Source organism: Bubalus kerabau, chromosome 22 (genome assembly GCF_029407905.1).
Source record: "Bubalus kerabau isolate K-KA32 ecotype Philippines breed swamp buffalo chromosome 22, PCC_UOA_SB_1v2, whole genome shotgun sequence".
NCBI lineage: Eukaryota > Metazoa > Chordata > Mammalia > Artiodactyla > Bovidae > Bubalus > Bubalus kerabau.
The window spans coordinates 51,117,582-51,138,041 of NC_073645.1; the positions used below are offsets into that span (position 1 = coordinate 51,117,582).

Consider the following 20,460-nt stretch of genomic DNA (forward strand, 5'->3'; position numbering starts at 1 on the left):
CAGAAACATACATGTCAGGGCCATAGCAGAAAGCTTTGGGGTGATATATTTTTTTAATTATGAAGATAAACTTTATTTTTTAGAGCAGTTTCAGGTTCACAGCAAAGTTGAGCAGAAGGTACAGGGAGTTCCCATACAGCCCTTGCCCCTCCCCACCATCCCCCCCCCACACACACACAATGGTACCTTTGTCCTTTGTTTACGTCAGGGTGTACTCTCGGTGGTGCTCTGCACGGGTTTGGACAGCTGTGTTCAGTGTAATGTCCTGCATCCACCGCCACCGTAGCCTCCAGAACGGTTCCCCACCCTACTCTGTGTTCTACCGTTCCTCCCTCTCTCCCCCAACCCTGGGAACCACTGGCTTTTTTACTGTCTCCACATACTTGGAATGATCACAGAGTACGCAGTCTTTTCTGTCTTCTTTCACATAGTAGCATTCATCTAAGTTCCTTCCGTGTCTCCTCATGGCTTGATGCCACGTTTCTTCCTCACAGTGACTGATGGTCCGTTGTCTCGTGCAGCACTTGAGCCGCTCCCTGAGTGAGGAGCGTGTTGATTGCTTCCAGGCTTTAGCAGTGTAATAAAGCGGCCATAAACATCCACTTGCAGGCTTTTGTATAGATGTGAAGTGTGTGAAGTGATGTTTTGTCACAACTTCTGGATCTGTTCTAAATTTGATATACCAGGTGGCAGTGCCAGTATTTTGTTTGGTAAAATCATTTCAACCAAATTGAAGCCTTCTTCTTGGTTGTTAGGGCATAATTGAGCCATATTTTGACTCTTTTGGTGGAAAGTGACCTGATGAAATTCCACAGTGGAGACCCCGGCCTGGTGGCACTGTGAGCTGGGTCTTAGCCACGGGCCTGGGTTTTTCCCTGGTGTTTTCCTTCTTGACTCACACACCTGGCGGGGACCAGTCCTGTCCACTTTCTTCTCCACCCTCTTTGGCCAGGCTTATTAAGAAGTGATCGGTAGGCGTATTTTCTCTCTTGTAGGGGTTTGACACGTTTTTTTCCTAGTTAAAAGAATCCCTCACACCTGATTGTTAGGTGGGCTGATCTTGAGTAACGAGGACAAAGGTGCTTCCCTGATGCCTTTTTTCTTATCCTCTGTTCAGCAGGGTGATTGTAAAACTGGTCATCTTTTCATGATGACTTTGTTGATGTCAGAAGGAGCTGGAGCTGGGTTGCTGGTCATCTTTTCGTGATGGCTTTATTGATGTCAGAAGGAGCTGCAGCTGGGTTGCACCCCTTTCCTACATCAGTCCTCAGTGCCAGCGGGCTCCCACTTCACACACGTAGCAGATGGAAAGGCCGGGAGGCCTGAAATGCGGCTCCTGGGGAGGCCTGAGCTCTGCTGTGGGCTGAGCACTGGCTCGAGGGCGGCCTCAGGAGCACACGTCTGAGCTCCGTGTTTGTGCACTGCGAGGAAGAAGGCAGGCAGGTTTTCTTTTTCTAGCCTCTCTCTGGTCATTTTCATTGTGCAGGATACCAATACTAGAAATGGTTAAAAGTAGAAGATATAGGACTGTGAAGATGGTTCTGGAAGGACAGTGTTTAAACAGGCGTGGCTGGCCTGGAACGCTACAAGCAAAGGAGGAGGAAGACAGCTTGTTACTGGGTTTCTTGCTTTTGATATAGTGGGAACCCGGCCTCTGGCGCCAACTGCTTAATTCAGAACATTAAATACCATTCATGTTGAAAGGGAGATGAAACGAAATTCACTTAGTTTTTTCAGAGGTCTCCAAATAGCCATGAAAAATCAATTTTTTTCTGCCACCAATTAATGTCAGCCACTCTGTGGCTTTAGGTGGCTGCCATGATGATGCAGGGAGCTGGGCCTGCCAGGCCTCCAGGCTGGGGTCGCGGGCTTGTGCTTCATGGGAGTGGAAAGGGGGGCGGGCTGGCTGCTTAACCCCTTCTGTGTCCTGAACGTGGCCTGTGGTGCTGTCCCCCTGAAAGCATGGGGTCGCGGGCTTGTGCTTCACGAGAGTGGAAAGCGGGGTGGGCTGGCTGCTTAGTCCTTCTTTGTCCTGGACATGGCCCATGGTGCTGTCCCCCTGAAAGCGTGGGGTCGTGGGCTTGTGCATCACGGGAGTGGAAAGTGGGGAGGGCTGGCTGCTTAGCCCTTCTGTGTCCTGAACATGGCCCATGGTGCTGTCCCCCTGAAAGCGTGTGGGCCTGGTTCTGCCTGCGGCTGGGGCCTCCATTAAGGAAGTCAGGTTTCCCACCATGTGAGCAGGCCCCTGTGGCTCTTGGGAAATATTCAAAGAACTGACTTGTCACAGCCTCCGCAGGACCCTGTAGCCTCGCTCTCAGATCACACGTGTGGGTTTGGCATGTTGGGAACTGATGGTGGGCTTTGGATGGTGGGCTTCCTCCTGTCCTCCCACGGGGCTCCCCAGGCCTCCACTTGGCTGCTTCTGGAAGAAGGGCCTGCAGATCGCCATTTCCAGGACAGGCCCCTGTTTTCCTCAGCTGTAAAGCTGGTGCTTAGGAGTAATGATGGTTGGGTGGTAACTTTTCCTCCTCTTTCTGGCTTGGAAACCAGCATGGCCTGCTGTTACTGGAGCAGATTCTGTTATGAACGCATCATAACCCTGCGGGGTGGTTACAGCACCCCAGACACCGCATGCCCCTCCCCTGCTTGGGAGGCTCTTGGGTCCTTGGTGCTTCCGTTTGTCCCCCTGCTCGTGTCCCTACAGGAGCTACTGCCGTGGGCTCCCTCTGACAGGGGTCCTTGTCCTCCCGTGTCTGCGGCCTCCCGAGCTCCCAGGCACCCTGTGCTCCCTCTGGCTCAGGGCCTTAGCACGCAGACCTGCCCGCCAGGAATGCCCCCTCCTCCACCCCTCCCTCAGAAAACGTGACTCGCCTTTTTGTGTAGGCACCTCTTCCAGGAATCCTCTGGCCCTCAGACCCCAGCCTGTCATTAATCCTGGAGTTCTTCTTCTGAGTCCTCACATCAAGCATACTTGACTGATTTGGATAATTACCTAATTTATTCAACAGCTATTTACTGAGCACCTATGATGCATTCTAAGTGTTAGTATACAGCGTCAGCTTCCTTGGTGGCTCAGACTGTAAAGAATGTGCCTGCAACGCAGGAAACCCGAGGTTCGATCCCTGGGTTGGGAGGATCTCCTGGAGAAGGAAATGGCAATCCACTCCAGTATCCTTGCCTGGAGAATTCCATGGACAGAGGAGCCTGGAGGGTTACAGTCCATAGAGTCACAAAGAGTCAGCTATGAATGAGAGACTACACTTTCACTTTTCAAGTTGAAGAAAACAGGAAATCCTCACAACCTTGGCTTGAAACAAATAGAGCTTTCTTTTTCTCACACAAGTACAAGTCTGGCCACAGACAGCACTGGCGTGGTGGGGCCGGCAGTGTCGGGGCTGGAGGCTCTCTGGTCTCCTGGCCACAGACGCACTGGCGTAGGGGGGACGGCAGTGTCGGGGCCAGAGGCTCTGTAGTCTCGGCTTTTACTCGACGGCTGCTGCAGCTCCAGGCATCACATCTGCAGTGTCAAGAAAGGGAGAGAGGGGAGGAGATGGTGCTGGCCACACAAAAACTTTTTTAAAGTTAAAACAAGCAGACTTCTCCTTATTCATTGGCCAGAGTTGTCACATAACATTTGCTACCTGTATTGGAGCTTACATCCTAGTGAAGGCAACACATGGCAAATAAAATAAATCTAGTATAATTTTATATGACGCAAGTGCTATGAAGGAAAAGAATGGGAAAGGATGGGTAAAGGAGATGGACTGTTTCAGGAAGATTTCTCTGAGACAGTGACCTTTGAGCAGGATTGTGAACTAAGTGATGGAGGCCGCGGTACCAGAATGAAGGGCAGGCGTTTCGAGCGGCATGAGTGGCGGTGCCGGCGCTGAGGCCAGAGCCGTGTCTGTGTGCAGGCGCAGTAGATGCGGGTGAGTTGCGCTCACCAGCCAGAGGTGCGGTCAGGCAGGACGGGAGGGCCCCAGGGTGCTGGGGGGCTGTGTAGGCCTCCTGTGTAGGAGCTAGTGATGGGAAAGGAGGAGAGGTGATTTCTTCCTTGGGTCTTTATTTTGTTCAACCATTTTTTTTTTTTTTTTTTTTAAGATTTAGTTGTTCTTGGCTCTGATGGGTCTTCATTGCTGCGCACAGGCTTTCTCTGGTTGTGGCGGGTGGGGGCTCCTCTCTCATGGCGGTGGCTTCTCTTGTTGCAGAGCGCAGGCTCTAGGTGTCCGGACTTCAGCAGTCGTGGAGCCCAGGCTGAATCGTCCCCTGGACCAGGGATCAAACTGGTGTCCCTTGCGTTGCAAGGCAGATTCTTAACCACTGGACTAACAGGGAAGAACTCCCCCCCCCCCCCATTTTTTTGTAAGTCAAATAAAATTTCATACCCCAGAGTTTTTATTTTACAAAGAAAAGTAGTAACAGTCCTTTGTTTGATGACTGTGAGATTGAGACAATGATAAATGTAGAACATTTGCTGACATCTTCTGTATATTATGTTGAATTTTAATACAGTTTTTATCCTTGGAAAAGAATTTCAAATTTACTGTAGAAAACTCAGAACATGCAGGTAAGAGATGCAGGTAGATACTTTAAGTCATTCTACCATATCTATATTAATAGTCTAAAGCACACTTTTACTTCAGAGCACTTTTGGATCTAGACAAAGGCTGCAGAGATTGTTCAGCAGGATTTGCTTTCTGTGGGTAGTTTTCCTCCCCCAGTGGACCGCGTTTGTCCTATTCCAGTTGTGAGCCCCTGAGCCTGGGGGCTCATGTGTAGGGCCCTCGAGTATTGTTAGACATTTACTATTAATCCTTACTCATGGCACATTATGCAGTCTGCCTTCTCTCCTGCACGGGTTGAGCTCATCCTCAGTCCTCGAACTGTCTCCGTGGTCTCCACCACAACTCCCAACCTCCGTGCCCACCCATTCTTTACACAGCGGCCAGAGGATGTCTTTGAAAAGGCCAACCTGGTGGATTTGTCCCCAGCGTAAAGCTCTGGGGCGCCTCAGGGACAAAGCAAGGCTTGACGCTGACCCACAGAGGCCGTGTATCTGCCTGCGGTTCTCTCTGCAGCGGCTGGGCCTTCTCCCCGGCCCCCCGCTCTGCTGCTGGGCTCCCTCCCCACCCGGCCGGCTTCCCAAGCACACCTTCTCGCCTGGCCAGCTCCTTGTTGTGATTCCGGTCTCTGTGTAGATGTCATGTTCTCCAGACCTTCTCAGCTGTTCCCCTACAGCAGGCGGCCGTGCTCCCCTGGGGCAGCCGCCCTCCCTGCCTGGCAGCAGCCTGGCCGTGAGTCCTGCCAGGCTGCCAGAAGCCTGCTTGGCCCTAGGCTTGGTGCTTGGGCTGTGAATGTTGGAGAGTCTGCAGTGAGCAGTGTGTTTCCTGGGTCTCGTTCCCTTTGCAGCTCGCTTGTTGGGGTCACAGTCATGGCCTTCTCTGAGCGGGCGTCCGTTGATGGGATTCCCTCTCAGAGCTGGCGGTGGTTTGGCCTCCGGGGCCTGGGGGCGTTGCTGTGGGGGTGTTGGGCAGGCCTGCCACGTTTGTAGGGCTCAGGATTCCGTCAGCTTCTTTGTGCCGCCGTGTGCATGGCAGCCCCGTGTGTGTCTGGCATTGTTGTTTTCCAGACGGTACCTCCCACCAGCCTGTGTTGAGACGCCCTGGCTCCCTGATGCGTTCGCCTGCTATTGAAACCGCGCCCTTCTTGCTGCCCGGTTCCAGCCTCTGAGGGTCCCTCCTGGTGTCTGTGACACCCCCATCTCTCCTGCTGGCTTCCCCCGACCCCTCTGCGAGGCCTGCCAGCTCCACGGGACCTGTAGCACGCCTGCTATTTCAGCCTGGGCTTGTCTTCAGCACACACTCCACGCCAAATGGCCCAGCGCTTCTGTCCTGGGGACACATTATCCATTACATAGTAGGATTCAGTATTCAGCTAATTTTTACTCTTGCTCATGGAAGGACTCTGTACAGAATGTCCTGGTTGTCTACAGGAAAGGAAGTTGTGCACAGGCTTCTGTGGAGTCTCAAATGCCATTTCTGGCAGAGTTGGTATAAAATTTTGTAAAAATTGCAGCTTTTCTTTTTCTGGCAAAGTAGCCGTCAGTGGGTTATGGTGCATTATCTGACGAGCAGGGTGCTGCTAATGGGCTTGAAAGCCTACAGGCGCTCCTGAAAGGACAGCCAGGCTGAGGCCGGAGGGGCTGGGCCGCGGGTACCAGGCCCGAGTCCTCAGGGAGTCCTCACGTTCAGGAACACTGAAGTAGGCTTTGATTTCCATCCTGTTTACCCAGTAAGGAAGTCTAAGGAGCTCACTCCCTCAGACTTCACGTAACTACATGATCTGCTACATGGATATGGCTGGAAGTGACATGCCACTTGTTCAGAACTGAGATTTTGAACTTGCCAGTTATTCCTGTTAAGAACGAGCTGCCCTTTGTTGGTTCTTGGCGTGATTTGTGGTTGGCCCCCACGCTCTGTGCAGGCCGGTGGAGCTGGTTCTGAGAGTGAGAAGTCAGCCGCACGCAGGCTGTGAGTTGAGCCCAGGTGGTGGTCCGGGCAGTGCTGTGTTGCCAGGTGTGTGCCGCTGCAGACCACGGGGCAGCACGGCGGCTTCGGGCCGAGCTTCGGAGTCCTCGTGGTCCCCTCAGAGGTGGAGGAGCTGGAGTGTGTGGCTGTTATTCGGTCCAGAGGCAGCCCTTCCAGCTCAAGAAGCTGGCTGGCTGCCCTTTCCCTGCATTCCAGGCCAGTGGCCTCCGAAGTGCAGCCAGTCTGGGCTGTGCTCAGGAAGCTGGCATGACATGCAAGGCCCTTCTCCCAGAGGAGCAAGGAGGGGCCCAAGCTCGCTCGTCCTCCCAAGTGGGGGGATCCCTCGTGCCCCTGCGCCCTGAGTCACCTTCGTTGCCTGCCCCTGGCTTGCTCTGCACACCTGGACGTGTCTCTCCAGCCTTTGCTTGGAGTAAGGGTGAGGGTTGGGTTTGTGCCGAGCCGGACAGAGGTCCTTTCCAAATGCAAGAGTATGTGGCCCACCCCATTCATGGCTTTTCCCATCTTCTCCAGCTGGGCCCACAGAATACCCCAGTGAGGTTGGCGAAAACAATATTACTATCCCTATTTATTGTTGAGAAAATTGAGGCCTGGAAAGGACTTCACCGTTTGACCTTTCTCTTGGTTGGCACTGTGCCAGTCTTACTTTCTGTAGCAGTGCCGGTCCGTGTCCTTGAGGGGGTCCAACACGGACAAAGCCCTTCTGGCAGCTGTCCTTCTTCCTGGATGCTCGATGCAGGTGCTACGGGCCTGGCCGAACGCCAGCTCTGAGCTCCTGCCTGGGCCTCGAGTCCCGGGACACGTGAGAGGGAGCCCAGGCAGCAGGGCACGACAGTGGTCACAGCATCCTGTTCTCTGTGGGCGGCGGTGCCTGCGGGGCCTGCCGCGTGCCTGCAGTCCCCGGAGCTCCCACAGGTGTATCCTGAGGCTTGGTACCGCCTGTGGCTGGACGGTGGCCAGTCTTGGTTCCTACTGTTTTCTGAGCTTCTTCCCAGAACTTCTGTGAGTCTTTCAGTAAGTTGCTTTTGTGCTTAAATTAGCCAGTACCCGTTTCCCATGCCTGTAAGCAGGAGTCCTGCCTGCGAAACAGCCTGACGGAGGCCAGTGCTTCTGAGCAGGAATGAGTAGGGGGCAGGGGTCGGTGAACAATTGGCGAGTACTTACTTGGTAGAGAAACAAAGCTGCTTTCTTCTTATTCTGCTAATGCGCCCTTGAGCCTTTGGAGTGATGCTGGAGCACCATGGGGTTTGGGGAATGCCGCTTGATGTCTTCAAGGCATGGCTCGTTCTTCTGTCCTGGGCTCTTGGGGAGCAGAGGCGGCGATCAGCGTGGCCTTACATAGGGAAAGAACAGTTGGCCAGGTGGTGGTGGTGGTCAGGCTCTCTCTCGCCCTGTGGCTGCCGGCTCCTGCCCCATGTTTTGTGAATATGTGGTTATGTAACAGCTGAGGTCACTTACAGCACCGCACATGCGCAGTACCCTGTGTAAACACCACCTGAGATGCCCTTGCGGCTGCCTTGTGGCTGCGTCTGCTGGGTCAACCTCGAGAGGAGAGGCTCCAGCATGTCTGCTGCTGCTGCTGCGGCTGCTGTGCCAGCCTGCAGAGATTAAACATGTCTGCAGTTCCTGTGGCTCTTCAAGTTTTCTTCCAGCTTCCCTGCTCTCGCCTGGCCTACCCTGGGTTCAGCGAACAGAGGTACAGCAAGAGACATTAGGAGCAGGTGGAAGGCACAGGGAAGGGAGAAGAATCTGGGGCAAGAGTGGTGGAGGTGTGCTGAGGTTTCCCAGTAAGGCAGACAGCAGGCTGCGTGGTGCAGACTGGACAGTCAGGGACGGGGCAGTCTCTGGTGTCCACACCCGGAGACTGGAGCCCTCAATGTGTGTGAGGAGCGCCTGTGGCTTATAGGGCTACAGGACAGCCAGTTGGCTCGGCCCCTGGAGCGTGAAGGCAGCCACGGCCAGCAGCCTGCAAGTGGCGAGCATGGGTGTATCCCAATAAAGCTTTATTTACAAAGCAGGTACTGGGCTGGGTTTGGTCCATGGGCTGCAGTTCGCTGGCCCTGCTGTGGCCCCTTCACGTCGTTAGTGTTTTAGCTGGGGGTGGTTGGCGTGGGAAGAGCCCAAGTGTAATTAATGAGTGCCGGGCACCCTTCCTCAGTAAGGTGAGAGTTGGTGGGGAGTCCTGGAGGATGGGGTGGGAACGAAAGAGCTGACAGTGAGAGATGAGTGCCTGTGGAGGCGCAGCTGGCGAGGTGCAAGGGAACGCGTCGTCCGGGGCAAATCCGGGCCTGGGTGAGGGCAGGGATGGGTGGAAGTGCTGTGTACAGGAGAATTTATGCAAGGTGACAGTTTTGGTCAAGTTCATTTGGAGTGTTTTCGGGACACAGAGGTCGAGAGAGCAGGTAAGCAGGCGAGCTCAGAGGGAGGCCTTGCCTGGGAGCTTGGTGTACCCTAGACCGCTGTGGCTGAGGGTGGAGCTCTGGAGAGAGGAGTATTAGAGGCGGGGCAGGGGTCCATGCGGGGAGGAAGCTGCCCAGTGCTGCTCCGGGCCAGGTGGGCTTCCCACAGCCCTCGCCTCTGGAGTTGAGAGCTTTGTTTTTAATGTCAGTCAGCCTAAACTGTGGTCCTGGCTTCTCACTGCTCTTAGTACAGCTTTTCTTTCTTGTAAACCTTTGCTGAGTTGGCCAAAATTAACGTCCCTCAAAATTCACATGGATGATACATCATAGGATAGCTGTTGTATGCTTCTTTGGACAAGTTCTTCCTCACCCTCCTGATTACCACTAGACCCCCCTCCGAAGCCCTTCTCCTGAAATGGAGAAGGTCATATGCAGAAGGTCAGAGACACAGATCTTGTTCCCAGCTGTGTCCCTCCTGTTCTAAGAGGTGAGAAGGGATGAAGGGCTGCCCTATTGCTCAAGTCCTTACATTTTGGGTCCCTTTAAAAATTGAAAAGAGGGGATTACCCTGACAGCTTCCCAGGTGGCTCAGATGGTAAAGTGTCTGCCTACAATGTAGAGACCCGAGTTTGATCCCTGGGTCAGGAAAATCCCCTGGAGAAGGAAATGGCAACCCACTGCAGTTTTCTTGCCTGGAGAATTCCATGGATGGAGGAATTCCTGGTAGGCTCCAGTCCATGGGGTCACAAAGAGTTGGATACGACTGAGCGACTTCAGTTTGTAGCTAAAATTTGTGTGCTTTCCAGAGCGAAAGAGCTGTGTCCAGCGTGCGTCTGCCTGGCCAGCCACCTGCTTACACGGGTACCATTGTTTTAAGAGCGGAGTTGAATTGCACTGTTTCTGTAAGTTCACTCCATAATGCTCTATTGTTAAATATACTTTATTCAAAGTATTAAATGGTTTGTCTTTAGTTGTCATTGAAAAAGTTGTTGGTAATTGTTTTATTTTAAATAGTTTTAGGGACTATTTAAGAGGAGCTTTAATTTCATCTTTGACTATGCATTGGTTAAAGATAAATGAGAAGAAAGGGAGATAGTAATTTAAGGAAATGAAAGGAGAATGCATTGCTGTTCTGTGCAATTACGGTAATTTTCTGTCTCCAAAGTAACTGTGTTATAAAAATGACACATTATGATTAAATTCAAAAAATGGGAAAGCAAGCTTCAGAAGATGTTTTATGTCTTATATAGCTGGGGCTTCTGTTATGCTTTAGAAGTGACCAAACTCTTTCACATAGGCTTAACTGTAGTAATTGTTCTCTTTAGGTACTTGGGAGAATGGACAAGACCTGTGAAATGAAATACAAAGTGGTGGACAGCCCTCTGGGGAAGTTGGAGATCTCTGGTTGTGAGCAGGGTCTGCATGGGATAAAGCTGCATGGCGGGAAGACCCCAGACACTGAGTGAGTGAACGTCCTGTGTGACGCCCATGGCCTGTGTTTAGAGCAACAGAGAGCATATGGGTATTGCTTGTTTGCCACTGATCACAGGGTAACAGGAGCCCCACGCTACAAATCACAGAGAGTAGCATCTCGCTAGAAATGGTAGGGCCGTGAGTGTTATTTTCAGCACCTGTGCTTGTTGCCCAGGCCCCTTCCACCTCTGATTAACCATAGCAGCATAACCTGGAATTAGGAGCCCCAAGACATATTAATGTGTACGTACACAGAGGTACCGTGAGCATTGAACACTTTGATTCTTAAGCAAGTAGGCTGGGGGCATCCCTCTGGAAATTTGGTGACAGGGAGCTGCTTGCCTAGTCTTGATTTTTAAATCGGGACCAGCCTTCACTGTTCATCAGTTTGCCAGGTGAGTTTTATTCCAGAGTCCTGGAATCGCTTAATCAGGAGCCCCACTGGGGCTCTTGGAAGTGGTGTCTGACATTGGCGTGTGTGTGTGGCTGAGGGGAAGGGTGGAAAATCCCCTTTTCAGAGGAAGTTTAGCATGTTACCGTTTCTAATGGAACTCCCTTCTCCCTTTTTTTGAATGCTTTCTGGTATTTTCTCTAATTGTAAAAACATAAAGTTAAAGCACTTTTTAATGTTTTCTTGTGAAATGTAACATTCCATTTCCTTCATTCATTGATTGTGAATAGCAGTTGTATTAAAATTGCAGTTCTTGTTATTTCTGACAGAAGAGGGGGAAAAACCACCCACTCCTCTGCTCTGTGTTTGTCTTAACTGGCTAATAAACACAATGCCAGGAACGTTAGATAAAGAAAATACATAAGAAACATAAAAATTGATTTAATGGACCCCTGTCAGAGACGGCCGTAATGAGCGCAAGTGCAGTAATAAATACCAGCTTTCGCCGCCTCTGTCGAGATTTTTCCTGTAGAGCTGCGTGTTACAATCAATAGTCTTTTTTTAAGACTAAAAAATAAGCAAACCTTTGAACTGTATGAATACGGTCTTCTCTGTTTCTCTGAGAACCATCTGGCTGTAGTGCTCAGAAAGCCACAGGCACCGAATACTTAGTAGAGAGAATGTCGTTTTGTCTTTTAGCATGTTCATTGCACAGTAAGTCACAGAAATTATGCGTTGAATTTTTTTTTTCTTTTTTTTAAAGACACAGTGAATTTGGGGAAGAAAAGGTAGGAGGAAAAGCGCCTCTTAAAGTGCCCCGAGTGCCTGTTCCCAAGTGAGAGCGCAGAGGGAGGACGCGGCTTAGCCTTGCTTCTGCCCTCTGTGCTTGCTGCGTCGAGTCAGGATTAGGCTGTGCTGCAGAAAGCAAGCTTCTCCACCAAGGGCTTCGCAAGACGCGGCCCATTTCTCTGGGGGAGAAGCACAGGTGGGTGGGCAGTAAGCTGAGTCTGCTGGGGGATGGCCCCTGGAGTCCGGCCCCCAGCTTCCCCTCGGCATCTGCAGGCTGGGCTCTGGGTGCAGAGTGCCACAGCCCGCTCCCGAGCAGACGGGGGAGAGGAGAGGAGGCCCTCCCGTTTCAGAGCAGCCCTGGCTCCTGTCTTACCTCACTGGCCACACCAGGCTGGAGTATGGAGGTGGTTGGGTGCTGGCTGAAGTTAAGGCTTCTGCATGGAGGCGATTGGTGTGTGTGTTGGGGGGGGCAAACCAGGGGTCTGTTACATGTGGTTAATTTCTAGGGAAGGGGAGTTCAGAATTAGAATAGCATAAAAATTATCTCTGTGAATACTCAGAATTAACAATTTCATTTACAAAACCAAGGCAAAAATTGCATAATATTGTAAAATCCATAGATTTTTAAGTCATAAAGTTCAGTGAGGTTTTGCAGATATGTAAAGCCATGCAACCACCAACCCAAAGCAAGATATAAAACACTCCAGGAAGTTCCCTCATGCCCCCGCTCAGTCAGCCCCTCCCGTTGGCATCCAGTGTTCTGATTTCTGTCATGTTGGGTTAGTTTTGCCAGTTCTTGAAATTTACACACATGGAGCCATACAACATACACTGTTTTTTCATTTGATTCAGTGATGTTGTCAGAGTTCTCCCACATTGTTCTGTGCATCAGTAAGTAGTTCATGCTTTAAGAAGCAGCAGTCTGTTCTGTGACTATACCACAGCTTGCTTGTTCATTCTCATGTTGCTGGACAGCTGAATTGCCCAATTTGGTGCCACCATTAATAAAACTGCTAAGAGAATTCTTGTTCAAGCCTCTTTATGGACAGATGTTTTCATTTCTCTTGAGTGAATTCCTAGGTGTGAATTGCATGGTTGGATTGCATGGCAAATGGATGTGTAACCTGCTAAGAAATTGCCAGCACTTTCCCCAGTTCACCATTTTTGTGTTTTTACCAGGAATGTTGGAGAGTTTGTGTTGTGCCCTCGTGCTTGGTGATGGTAGTTTTTAGAGGTTTAGTCACCCTGGTGGGTATGAAGTCTGCACTCTCTTTGTGGTGACCTGCCCTTTCCTGCTGACTGATCTTTGAACACTGTTCTCAGTAAGTATTCATTGTGAGGCAGGTCTCTTGTGTGTTTTTAATTGGTATTTTTTAAATTTGTGGTTCTCTTTACAATTTGGTGATCAGATATTTGTACTGATCATTTTCTCACATTTGGGGACATGTTTTTATTTTTCTACTAATGTCTTTAGTGAATAGTTTTTAATTTTGAGGAAGACCAACTATTTTTTTCTTTCTGTTCAGCGTATTTTGTGTCCCTAAGAAATATTTGCCTGCTCTGATTTCACATTCTCAATTATTTGAAAAACATAATTTTAGCTTTTCCTGTTTAGATAGGTATTCCATCATCTCGAATTCACTTGTGAGGTTCTCAATTTTTCCCAAGTTACTTAGTTGTTTCAGCATCATTTGCTGAGGGAAGGGAGTGGGGAACCAATTCCTTTGTCCAGGGAATTGCCTCGGTGCTTTTGTTGAAGAGCAGTCACATGGCCATACACGTGTGGGCTGTGCGTGTGGACAGTGTCTGTCCCGCTGACCTTCATGCGTTCTGTGCCAGTGCCGCTCCGGCTTGGGGTAGCTTTGTGCTAAGCCCCCCACCCCCTCTTTTTTTTCTGAAAGATTGTCTTGGTTTCTAGGTTTCAATTTCCCATATGACTTTTAGAATCAAGGTGTCAGTTTCTCGAAAAATGCCTACTGGGATTTTGATTGGAGTTCATTGAATCTATGTATCAATTATGGGAGGGTTGACATCTTAAATTGATGTTTCCAGTTCATGATTGTGGTTTATCTCTGCATTTGTTTAGATTCTATTTAATTTTTCTCAGTAATGTTTGGTAGTTTCCAGCTTGAAGATCTGTGTGTATTTTGTAAAACATTTTTAAATACTTTGTTTTTTGATGATACTCTAAATCCACTTAATTTCTTTCTTTTTTTTTTTCTTTTTTTTACTTTTAAACTACTGCTGCCCAACTCCAGTGGTCTTGCCTGGAAAATCCCATGGATGGAGGAGCCTGGTAGGCCGCAGTCCATGGGGTCGCTAAGAGTCGGACAAGACTCAGCGACCTCGCTTTCACTTTTCCTTTCCTGGATTGGAGAAGGCAATGGCACCCCACTCCAGTGTTCTTGCCTGGAGAATCCCAGGGACGGGGGGCCTGGTGGGCTGCCGTCTGTGGGGTCGCACAGAGGTGGGCACGGCTGAGCGGCTCAGCAGCCGCAGTGCGCTGCTGCTGGCGTAACACTGAGCCCACTTCTTAGTTCCAGGGATTCTTTTGCAGTTTCCTTAGGGTTTTCTCTGTAGAAAATCATAATGTCTGTGAGTAAAGGCACCTTGCTTCTTTCTTTCTGGTCTTTTTGCCTTCTGTTACTTTTGTTGCACTGACTAGAACCTCCAGTCTGACAGTGAATAAAAATCATCGCAGTGGACCTCTGTACGTGTTCCCAGTCGTGGGGGAACAGCAGGTGACTGCTGCCCTTGTTGGCTTTAGTAGGTGACCCCTCTCACTCTGAAAGTGCTTCTTCAATCTGTTGAATTTTGTTAAACAGTTTTTGTGGATTTGTCAACATAATCATGTTTTTCTCCTTTGTTCTTTAAATGTACAATAAGTTAATTTTAGGAGCCTATATCAACCTTGAACCTTTGTACCACATCATTTAATTCATGGTATAATCTTTTTTTTCCCCTTACATATTGCTGGTTTAAAAATGCTATTTTGGGACTTCCCTGGTGGTCCAGTGGTTAAGAATCTGTGGGTCAACTCAGGGGAGACTGGTTCTGTGGTCCAGGAAGATCCCATATGCTGTGGAGCAACTAAGCCCATGGGCCACAACTACTGAAGCCCACGCGCTTGGAGCCTGCGGGCCTCGACGAGAGAGGCCGCCTCAGAGAGAAGCCACGTGCCCATCTAGAGACGAGTCCGCGCGTGGCAACAGAAAGCCAGCACAGCCAAAAATAAATAATTGAAAGATAAATTTGCTGTTTAGGATTTGTGTATTTTAAGTTCATGAAGGGTGTTGTATATAACTTTTTCTGGTGATGTCTTTGTGAGGTTTGGGCATTTGGGTTTTTCTGTCTACATGAAGTGAATTTGAAAGTGGCCCCTCCTCTGCTTTCCAGAAGAGTCGTGTCCTGGAGCTTTTTCGTCAAGTTTGGTGCCCTCTGGGTCTGGAAGGGAGGCTTCTGGTAGTAACTGCTGTTTGAGAGAAGGGGGTGCTGCCCTTGCCCACCTCTAGGGGGCTCTCCCACCACTTGCTTTTTGTGGGTAGAGCCATTTGCACCCTCCAGGGCTGTGTCCTCCAGCTACTGCGGTGGGGGTGGCCAAGGGGCTGTTGAGCAGAGCGTCCTCAGGATGGTGGTCCCTGTTCTCACCCTCCATCCTGAGTGCTTGTGAGTCCGGCATCGGTTTCCTCTGAGGCCTTGCTGCGTTCTTCAGTAGGTCAGTTAGAAGTTGGCCCCCGGCATCTGTCTGTAGTGGAATTCCTTCCACCCTTCTGTACAAAGTAGGATTCCTGCTTCCTGTATTAGTCTGTTTACTTGTGCCTATGACTTCATACAGTGGTCTTTGATTTCATTTTTGCATAAGATCCATTACTCACCTTTCCTAAAAATGGGAGTGAGGAATAGCAGTTTGGAAAGTGGTGTAATAGTCCCACTCTTGTAGCTTGCTGCCAGTGTCAGGTTTCCATTAACAACTGTCTCGTTCAGGCTTTTTGCAAGAGCTTGACTGATGCCCTCCACACCGTCTTCCTGTGGCAGCAAAGCTTTGGATTCATCATTATTCGCCACAATGTCTAAAATCTAAAATAAGGGTAGGAGGATATATTTGTATTTCTAAGGTTATTTTGGGCTTGTTTGATTTTCCATAAAGTTGATCATAGTATTTGATTACTTAAAAATGGACTCTACCACCCTGGATTATACTTAATGTTATGGAAATAGTAGTAGGACTTTTGAATCTGGGAGGCTAGAGAGAACTAAGTGGATGTACTTTCATGTCTGTCAAAGAGTTATCTTTATTTTTCATTTTTTAATTTGTTCTATATAAAGCTTTTTAGAAAAATACCAAATGCAAGTGAAAAAGTTGATAGGCCAGCCAAAGCAAACCATTGTAAAGCTTTCTGTGTGTTGGAAAATTTAAAAGCACATGCAGGCTGTTTTCTGCTTGATAAGAATATATAGTTCGGGACAATGTTGTCATCCCTGCCTCCTGGTGTCTGGCCTCGCCACCTCTGGTGTTGAGGATTGGGAGGAGCATGGAGGTTAGGCGTTACCTCCTCTGAGGACTTGGGTGGCCAGCCAGCCGAAGGGGATGCACCAGAACTCCCTGGGGCCTGAGAGAGTGTCATGGCAGGGCCTCTGTGTTCCTCCTGGGAGGAGGTTGACCCTCGGGTACACTGCCAGGCTTTCACCTTGGAAGGTGCTAACGCCCTCACTCCCCTGAAGGAAGGAAAATACCTTTGAGGCCTTCATGAAGGGAAGTTGGACTCAACATCTGATTGAGTCCATTGGTTTGAACGGACAGTGACTGCTGGTTTCTGCATGCATTTGCTGCTTTTCTGTTTATCTTTAAATATTTAAGGGGACCATCAAGAGAACGTGAGGCTGTCGGGGGTCTGTCTGGGGTTGTCGACCCTGCTCAGCCTGGGGCTGCTGTGCGCTGAGTGGGACCTCGGTGCCCTTTGGTCTGCTGGTTCCAGGTCAGGATAGATCCTGAGAGTCTGCACAGCATGAAAACCTTCCCTGGATGCTGCTGAGCTAATTCATCTCAACAGATTGGGTAATTTTAATACAGACATAGCACTTGCTTTATTGTAATTGGTCTTTCAGGAAGAGAAGGGTATTCTTAAGGATAAACACCTGAAGAAGTTCTCCTGGGAAGGGGCGCTGGGACGGGCACCACAGGAAGTTACCTGCAGCCAGTTTAGGTGTCTCACGGCTATTCTCCAGTAGCTCGAAATAATGATTTGTGTTGTGTGTGCTGAAAAATATAATTATTTTATTTTACAGAATGCTCCTTAAGGAGGTCTCTGGAGTCTAATAAGCATGTCTCTGAGAGGAGAACTTGCCAGGCTCTGTGGCTTCACACAAATAGTCTGTTTTTAGAGCAAGTGCTTGGATGCCCTGGTGAGCCTGGGGCCTGGCCGTGTCGAGGGGCCTCCCTCTGCGCGGTTTCTGGCTCAGGGCTGAGTTATCAGGAGCGTGTGGGGAGTCCCTCTCCTGACTTAGGTCGTCAGTAGCCCAGGTCAGATTGTGCAGGCACTTCACTCCCAGGGTCCTGTACAAGTGAGACTCTGGCATCTTCAGGCAGATGGCTGACGTGGTGAGGGGGAGCGGAGGTGGAGCTCTCGGGGAGTGTCTCGGGAGGAGTCCCTGTCCCCACACGGGCCGTCTGGGGTGGCTGTGCGGCAGCGTCTCGGGGCCGCTTCGTGAGGCACAGGTGAGCGAGCGCACGGTGTGCCTTCGGGTGACCGCAGGGCCGCATGGTGGGTGACCGGCCCTCCGTGCAGGGCCCTGGGGGGCTCCTCCTGGGTCGGCTCTGCAGCTTGTACCGCAGAGAAAGTGGGTACAGGCCCCCGCACCACAGGCTGGTGCCACATGACCACAGAAAGGAGTGATGTGCATGTTACTGTGCGGTTTCTGACCCAGAACAGAACAAACAGGCTTCTCATGGCTTCACTGGCTTTCACCGTCTTCTCTTTCTTTTCCCCTTTCCCCTAAGTTTTTAGCCTGTTGCACAGGCTTTCTGTTGACTGGGCAGGGCGAAAGGTGGGAGCAGGGTGACTGGACATTTTTAAGCAAATGTCACTGAGATTTAGAACTTTCCAGATCCACGTAAGAGAAAAGAGCAAGGCGAGAGTTTTATCTGTCAGTCTTACTGCTGCATTTTAGGGTGGCAGAAATGACAAGACTTCCACGCCTGTGTCCGTGGGTGAGTTCATTTAACATTCAGTTTGCCAGGGTCCTCTTAGAAGGAAGAAATGAACAGTTGAGTAACAGCTACAAATATATGAGTTCTAAATATGAACTCCAAACTTTCAGAATGAGTTTTTTTTTTTTTTTTAAACAAGTTTCCAACATTTGAAGTACAGGAGCACTTAAGAGTAAAGGAGGTATGTTGGCTGATTTCAAGCAGAGGGAGTGGGTGCTTTGCTCTGTAGCGTGGGAAAAGTCCTGAAATCCTCTAGGTGTTGAACCTCCCCTCTGTCCATATGCCTGCTTTTGAAAGGCTGGCACTGCAGTTTTCCCAAAGAAGCAGGTCTCCTGTGGCCGTGACACAGCTGCGAGAAGCCTCGACTGCTGCGAGGCCTTGCCCTTGAGGAGGAGACGCAGGCTGAGCGGTGTGTGCTCCCTGGAGGACGTTCCTGGCAGCACCCTCACTGGGCGCAGGACTCGAGAGTCATACCACACTGGGTTTACCCTCGCCAGGAGGGCAGTCGTAACCTGGTTAAAAGCCTTGGGCGTTCCCGTATAAGGGATGTCGTACAGTATTTCTCCTTCTCTGACTTTCTTCACTCAGTATGACAGTTTCTGGGTCCACCTATGTTGCTGCAAATGGCATTATGTCGAATCTAAAAATAAATGATACAAGTGAACTTAGAAAATGGAAAGAGACTCATAGACTTAGAGAAGGAACTCCGAGTCGCCTGTTGTTTAGTTTCTAAGTCGCGTCCAACTCTTGCAGCCCCATGGACTGTAGCCCGCCAGGCTCCTCTGTCCATGGGATTCGCCAGACAAGACTACTGGAACAGGTAGCCATTCCCTTCTCCAGGGGGCTCTTCTCGACCCAGGGATCAAACCCGCTCGCCTGCATTGGCATGCAGATTCTTCACCACTGAGCTGCCAGGGCAGCCATATGTCACGTGTATGGCCCTACAAGGCCCTCCTGTGCAGCACATGGACCCGCTCAGGGTTGCGTGCAGCCCGGGTGGGAGGCATTTGGGGGGGTCACGTGTGTGTATATGACTGAGTCCTTTTGCTGTTCACCTGAAACTTATCACATGTTAATCATTTATACCCCAATACAAGATAAAAAGTTTCCAGAAAAGCCAGAGGGCTCTTCCACGTTTTCTCCAAGGAGCAACTCTCACCTTAAGGAAAGGGTGCTGATGTGTGGGCCTCACCCTGAGGCTCACAGGGCCTAGACCGTGTGCTCTCGTGGGGTCCCCTCGGGACCTGTGGTCTCGCAGGGCCTGTTCTGGTGGAATTGGCCGAGTCAGCAGTGCCCCCGTGGCCCCGGGAGGCGTCCCTGCCATGTGGTGGTTGGGCCTGGACGCGGCAGGCCTCCCGCTGCCTCCCGGCTCCTCTGCCTTGGTGCCGCCCGTGTCACTTGCCTGCTGGCCAGCCCCCTCTGGCCAGCCTGTTGGCACTCTGCACCCTATTCCATACTCTAACTAGCTGTGGTTGGGAAAGTTGGTTAAAAGGCTTGTTCAGATTGTGAGAGAAAGGCGGTTAAACTCTGAGAGAAGCAGTGGAGTTTATGACCGTGTTGTAACACCTCGGAGGTCATTTCCATTTTCTTCTAGAGCCCTTTTCCAGAGGGGTTGGCTTGCCAGGAGTCAGATGTCAGGGCTCCACTCGGATGGGCCGGGCCTCACGCAAGGAACTGAGTGCCGGCTGCCGCGTGCAGCCCCTGGGCAGCTCCGCGGCCCCACACAAGGGCCCCTTTGTCAGCAGAGGAGTGGGGGGGGTGAGGGGGCTGCTCCCAGAGTCCTGGGGGAAGGCTGCGGGGGAAGACGTGATCTCTGTACTTACTCTGGTTCTCAGCACTGACTCCACGACAGAGCTGACCTTTCCTTCCCTGGTGCTGCTGCTTGACATGAGCGGTGGAGCAGGGCCTGGAGACAGGCCTGGTCAGGGTTTAACAGTGAGAATTGGGGTCACTTTTGTGCTGGGTGCCTGGATGTGGGGGCTTCCCTGGGGGCTCAGCTGGTAAAGAATCTGCCTGCAATGCAGGAGACCTTGCTTTGATTCCTGGGTCGGGAAGATCCCCCTGGAGAAGGGATAGGCTACCCACTCCAGTATTCTTGGGCTTCCCTGCCTGGATGTGAATGTCTTTGAAGTAGAATGTTCACCAGTTCATGTCTCATTTGAAAATTTCGGCTCAAAATTAGTGTTCTCAGAATAAAACAGATATGGTGGTGCGTCTTTCATGTATTTGCCTTCCTAACATGTGATGTGTGTACCACGGACATACAGGATGTTCACGCTTACGTGTTGGTGTTTCAAGCTTGTCTGGTGATGCTGTGCCGGTTTCATGGGGGACGGAGCTGATGATGCCACACACGGGCTTGGTGGCTAGAGCTTAGAGCCGCTCCTTCAGACTCTCTGCTCTGGGCCTCACGGCGCCCCCACTCCGCTTTGTGAACATAGAGCTGTGTGGGGTCTGAGACCACTGACTATGCTTCTGATGTTTTGCCTTTGGATTTTATTTCCAGAGTTTTTTTGTTGTTCATGTATATCTAATATTTTCTGGTATTTAAACCATCTGCGATTAGTGAATAATGTTCAGCTTTTGTTTTCAAAATGTTACTGTGGTTTAAGCTGTAAACTCTCAAAATACACTTGGTTTGTTAAATTTATTTTC

General features: G+C 50.4%; 1 protein-coding gene across 3 annotated transcripts in view; it reads left to right on the plus strand.

Moving 5' to 3' along the window:
• Positions 1-7,415: 7,415 nt before the first annotated feature.
• MGMT (O-6-methylguanine-DNA methyltransferase) overlaps positions 7,416-20,460 on the plus strand; it is a 226,224-nt gene continuing 213,179 nt past the window's right edge. For 2 of the 3 annotated variants that reach the window (XM_055561052.1, XM_055561053.1), the window contains exons 1-3: positions 7,416-8,241; positions 9,751-9,846; positions 10,270-10,406. In XM_055561052.1, the coding sequence (XP_055417027.1) occupies positions 8,014-8,241; positions 9,751-9,846; positions 10,270-10,406 (461 nt within the window). In that variant the 5' untranslated portion in view covers positions 7,416-8,013. The remainder of the gene's footprint in view (positions 8,242-9,750; positions 9,847-10,269; positions 10,407-20,460) is intronic. The other variant, XM_055561051.1, reaches the window with a different exon arrangement.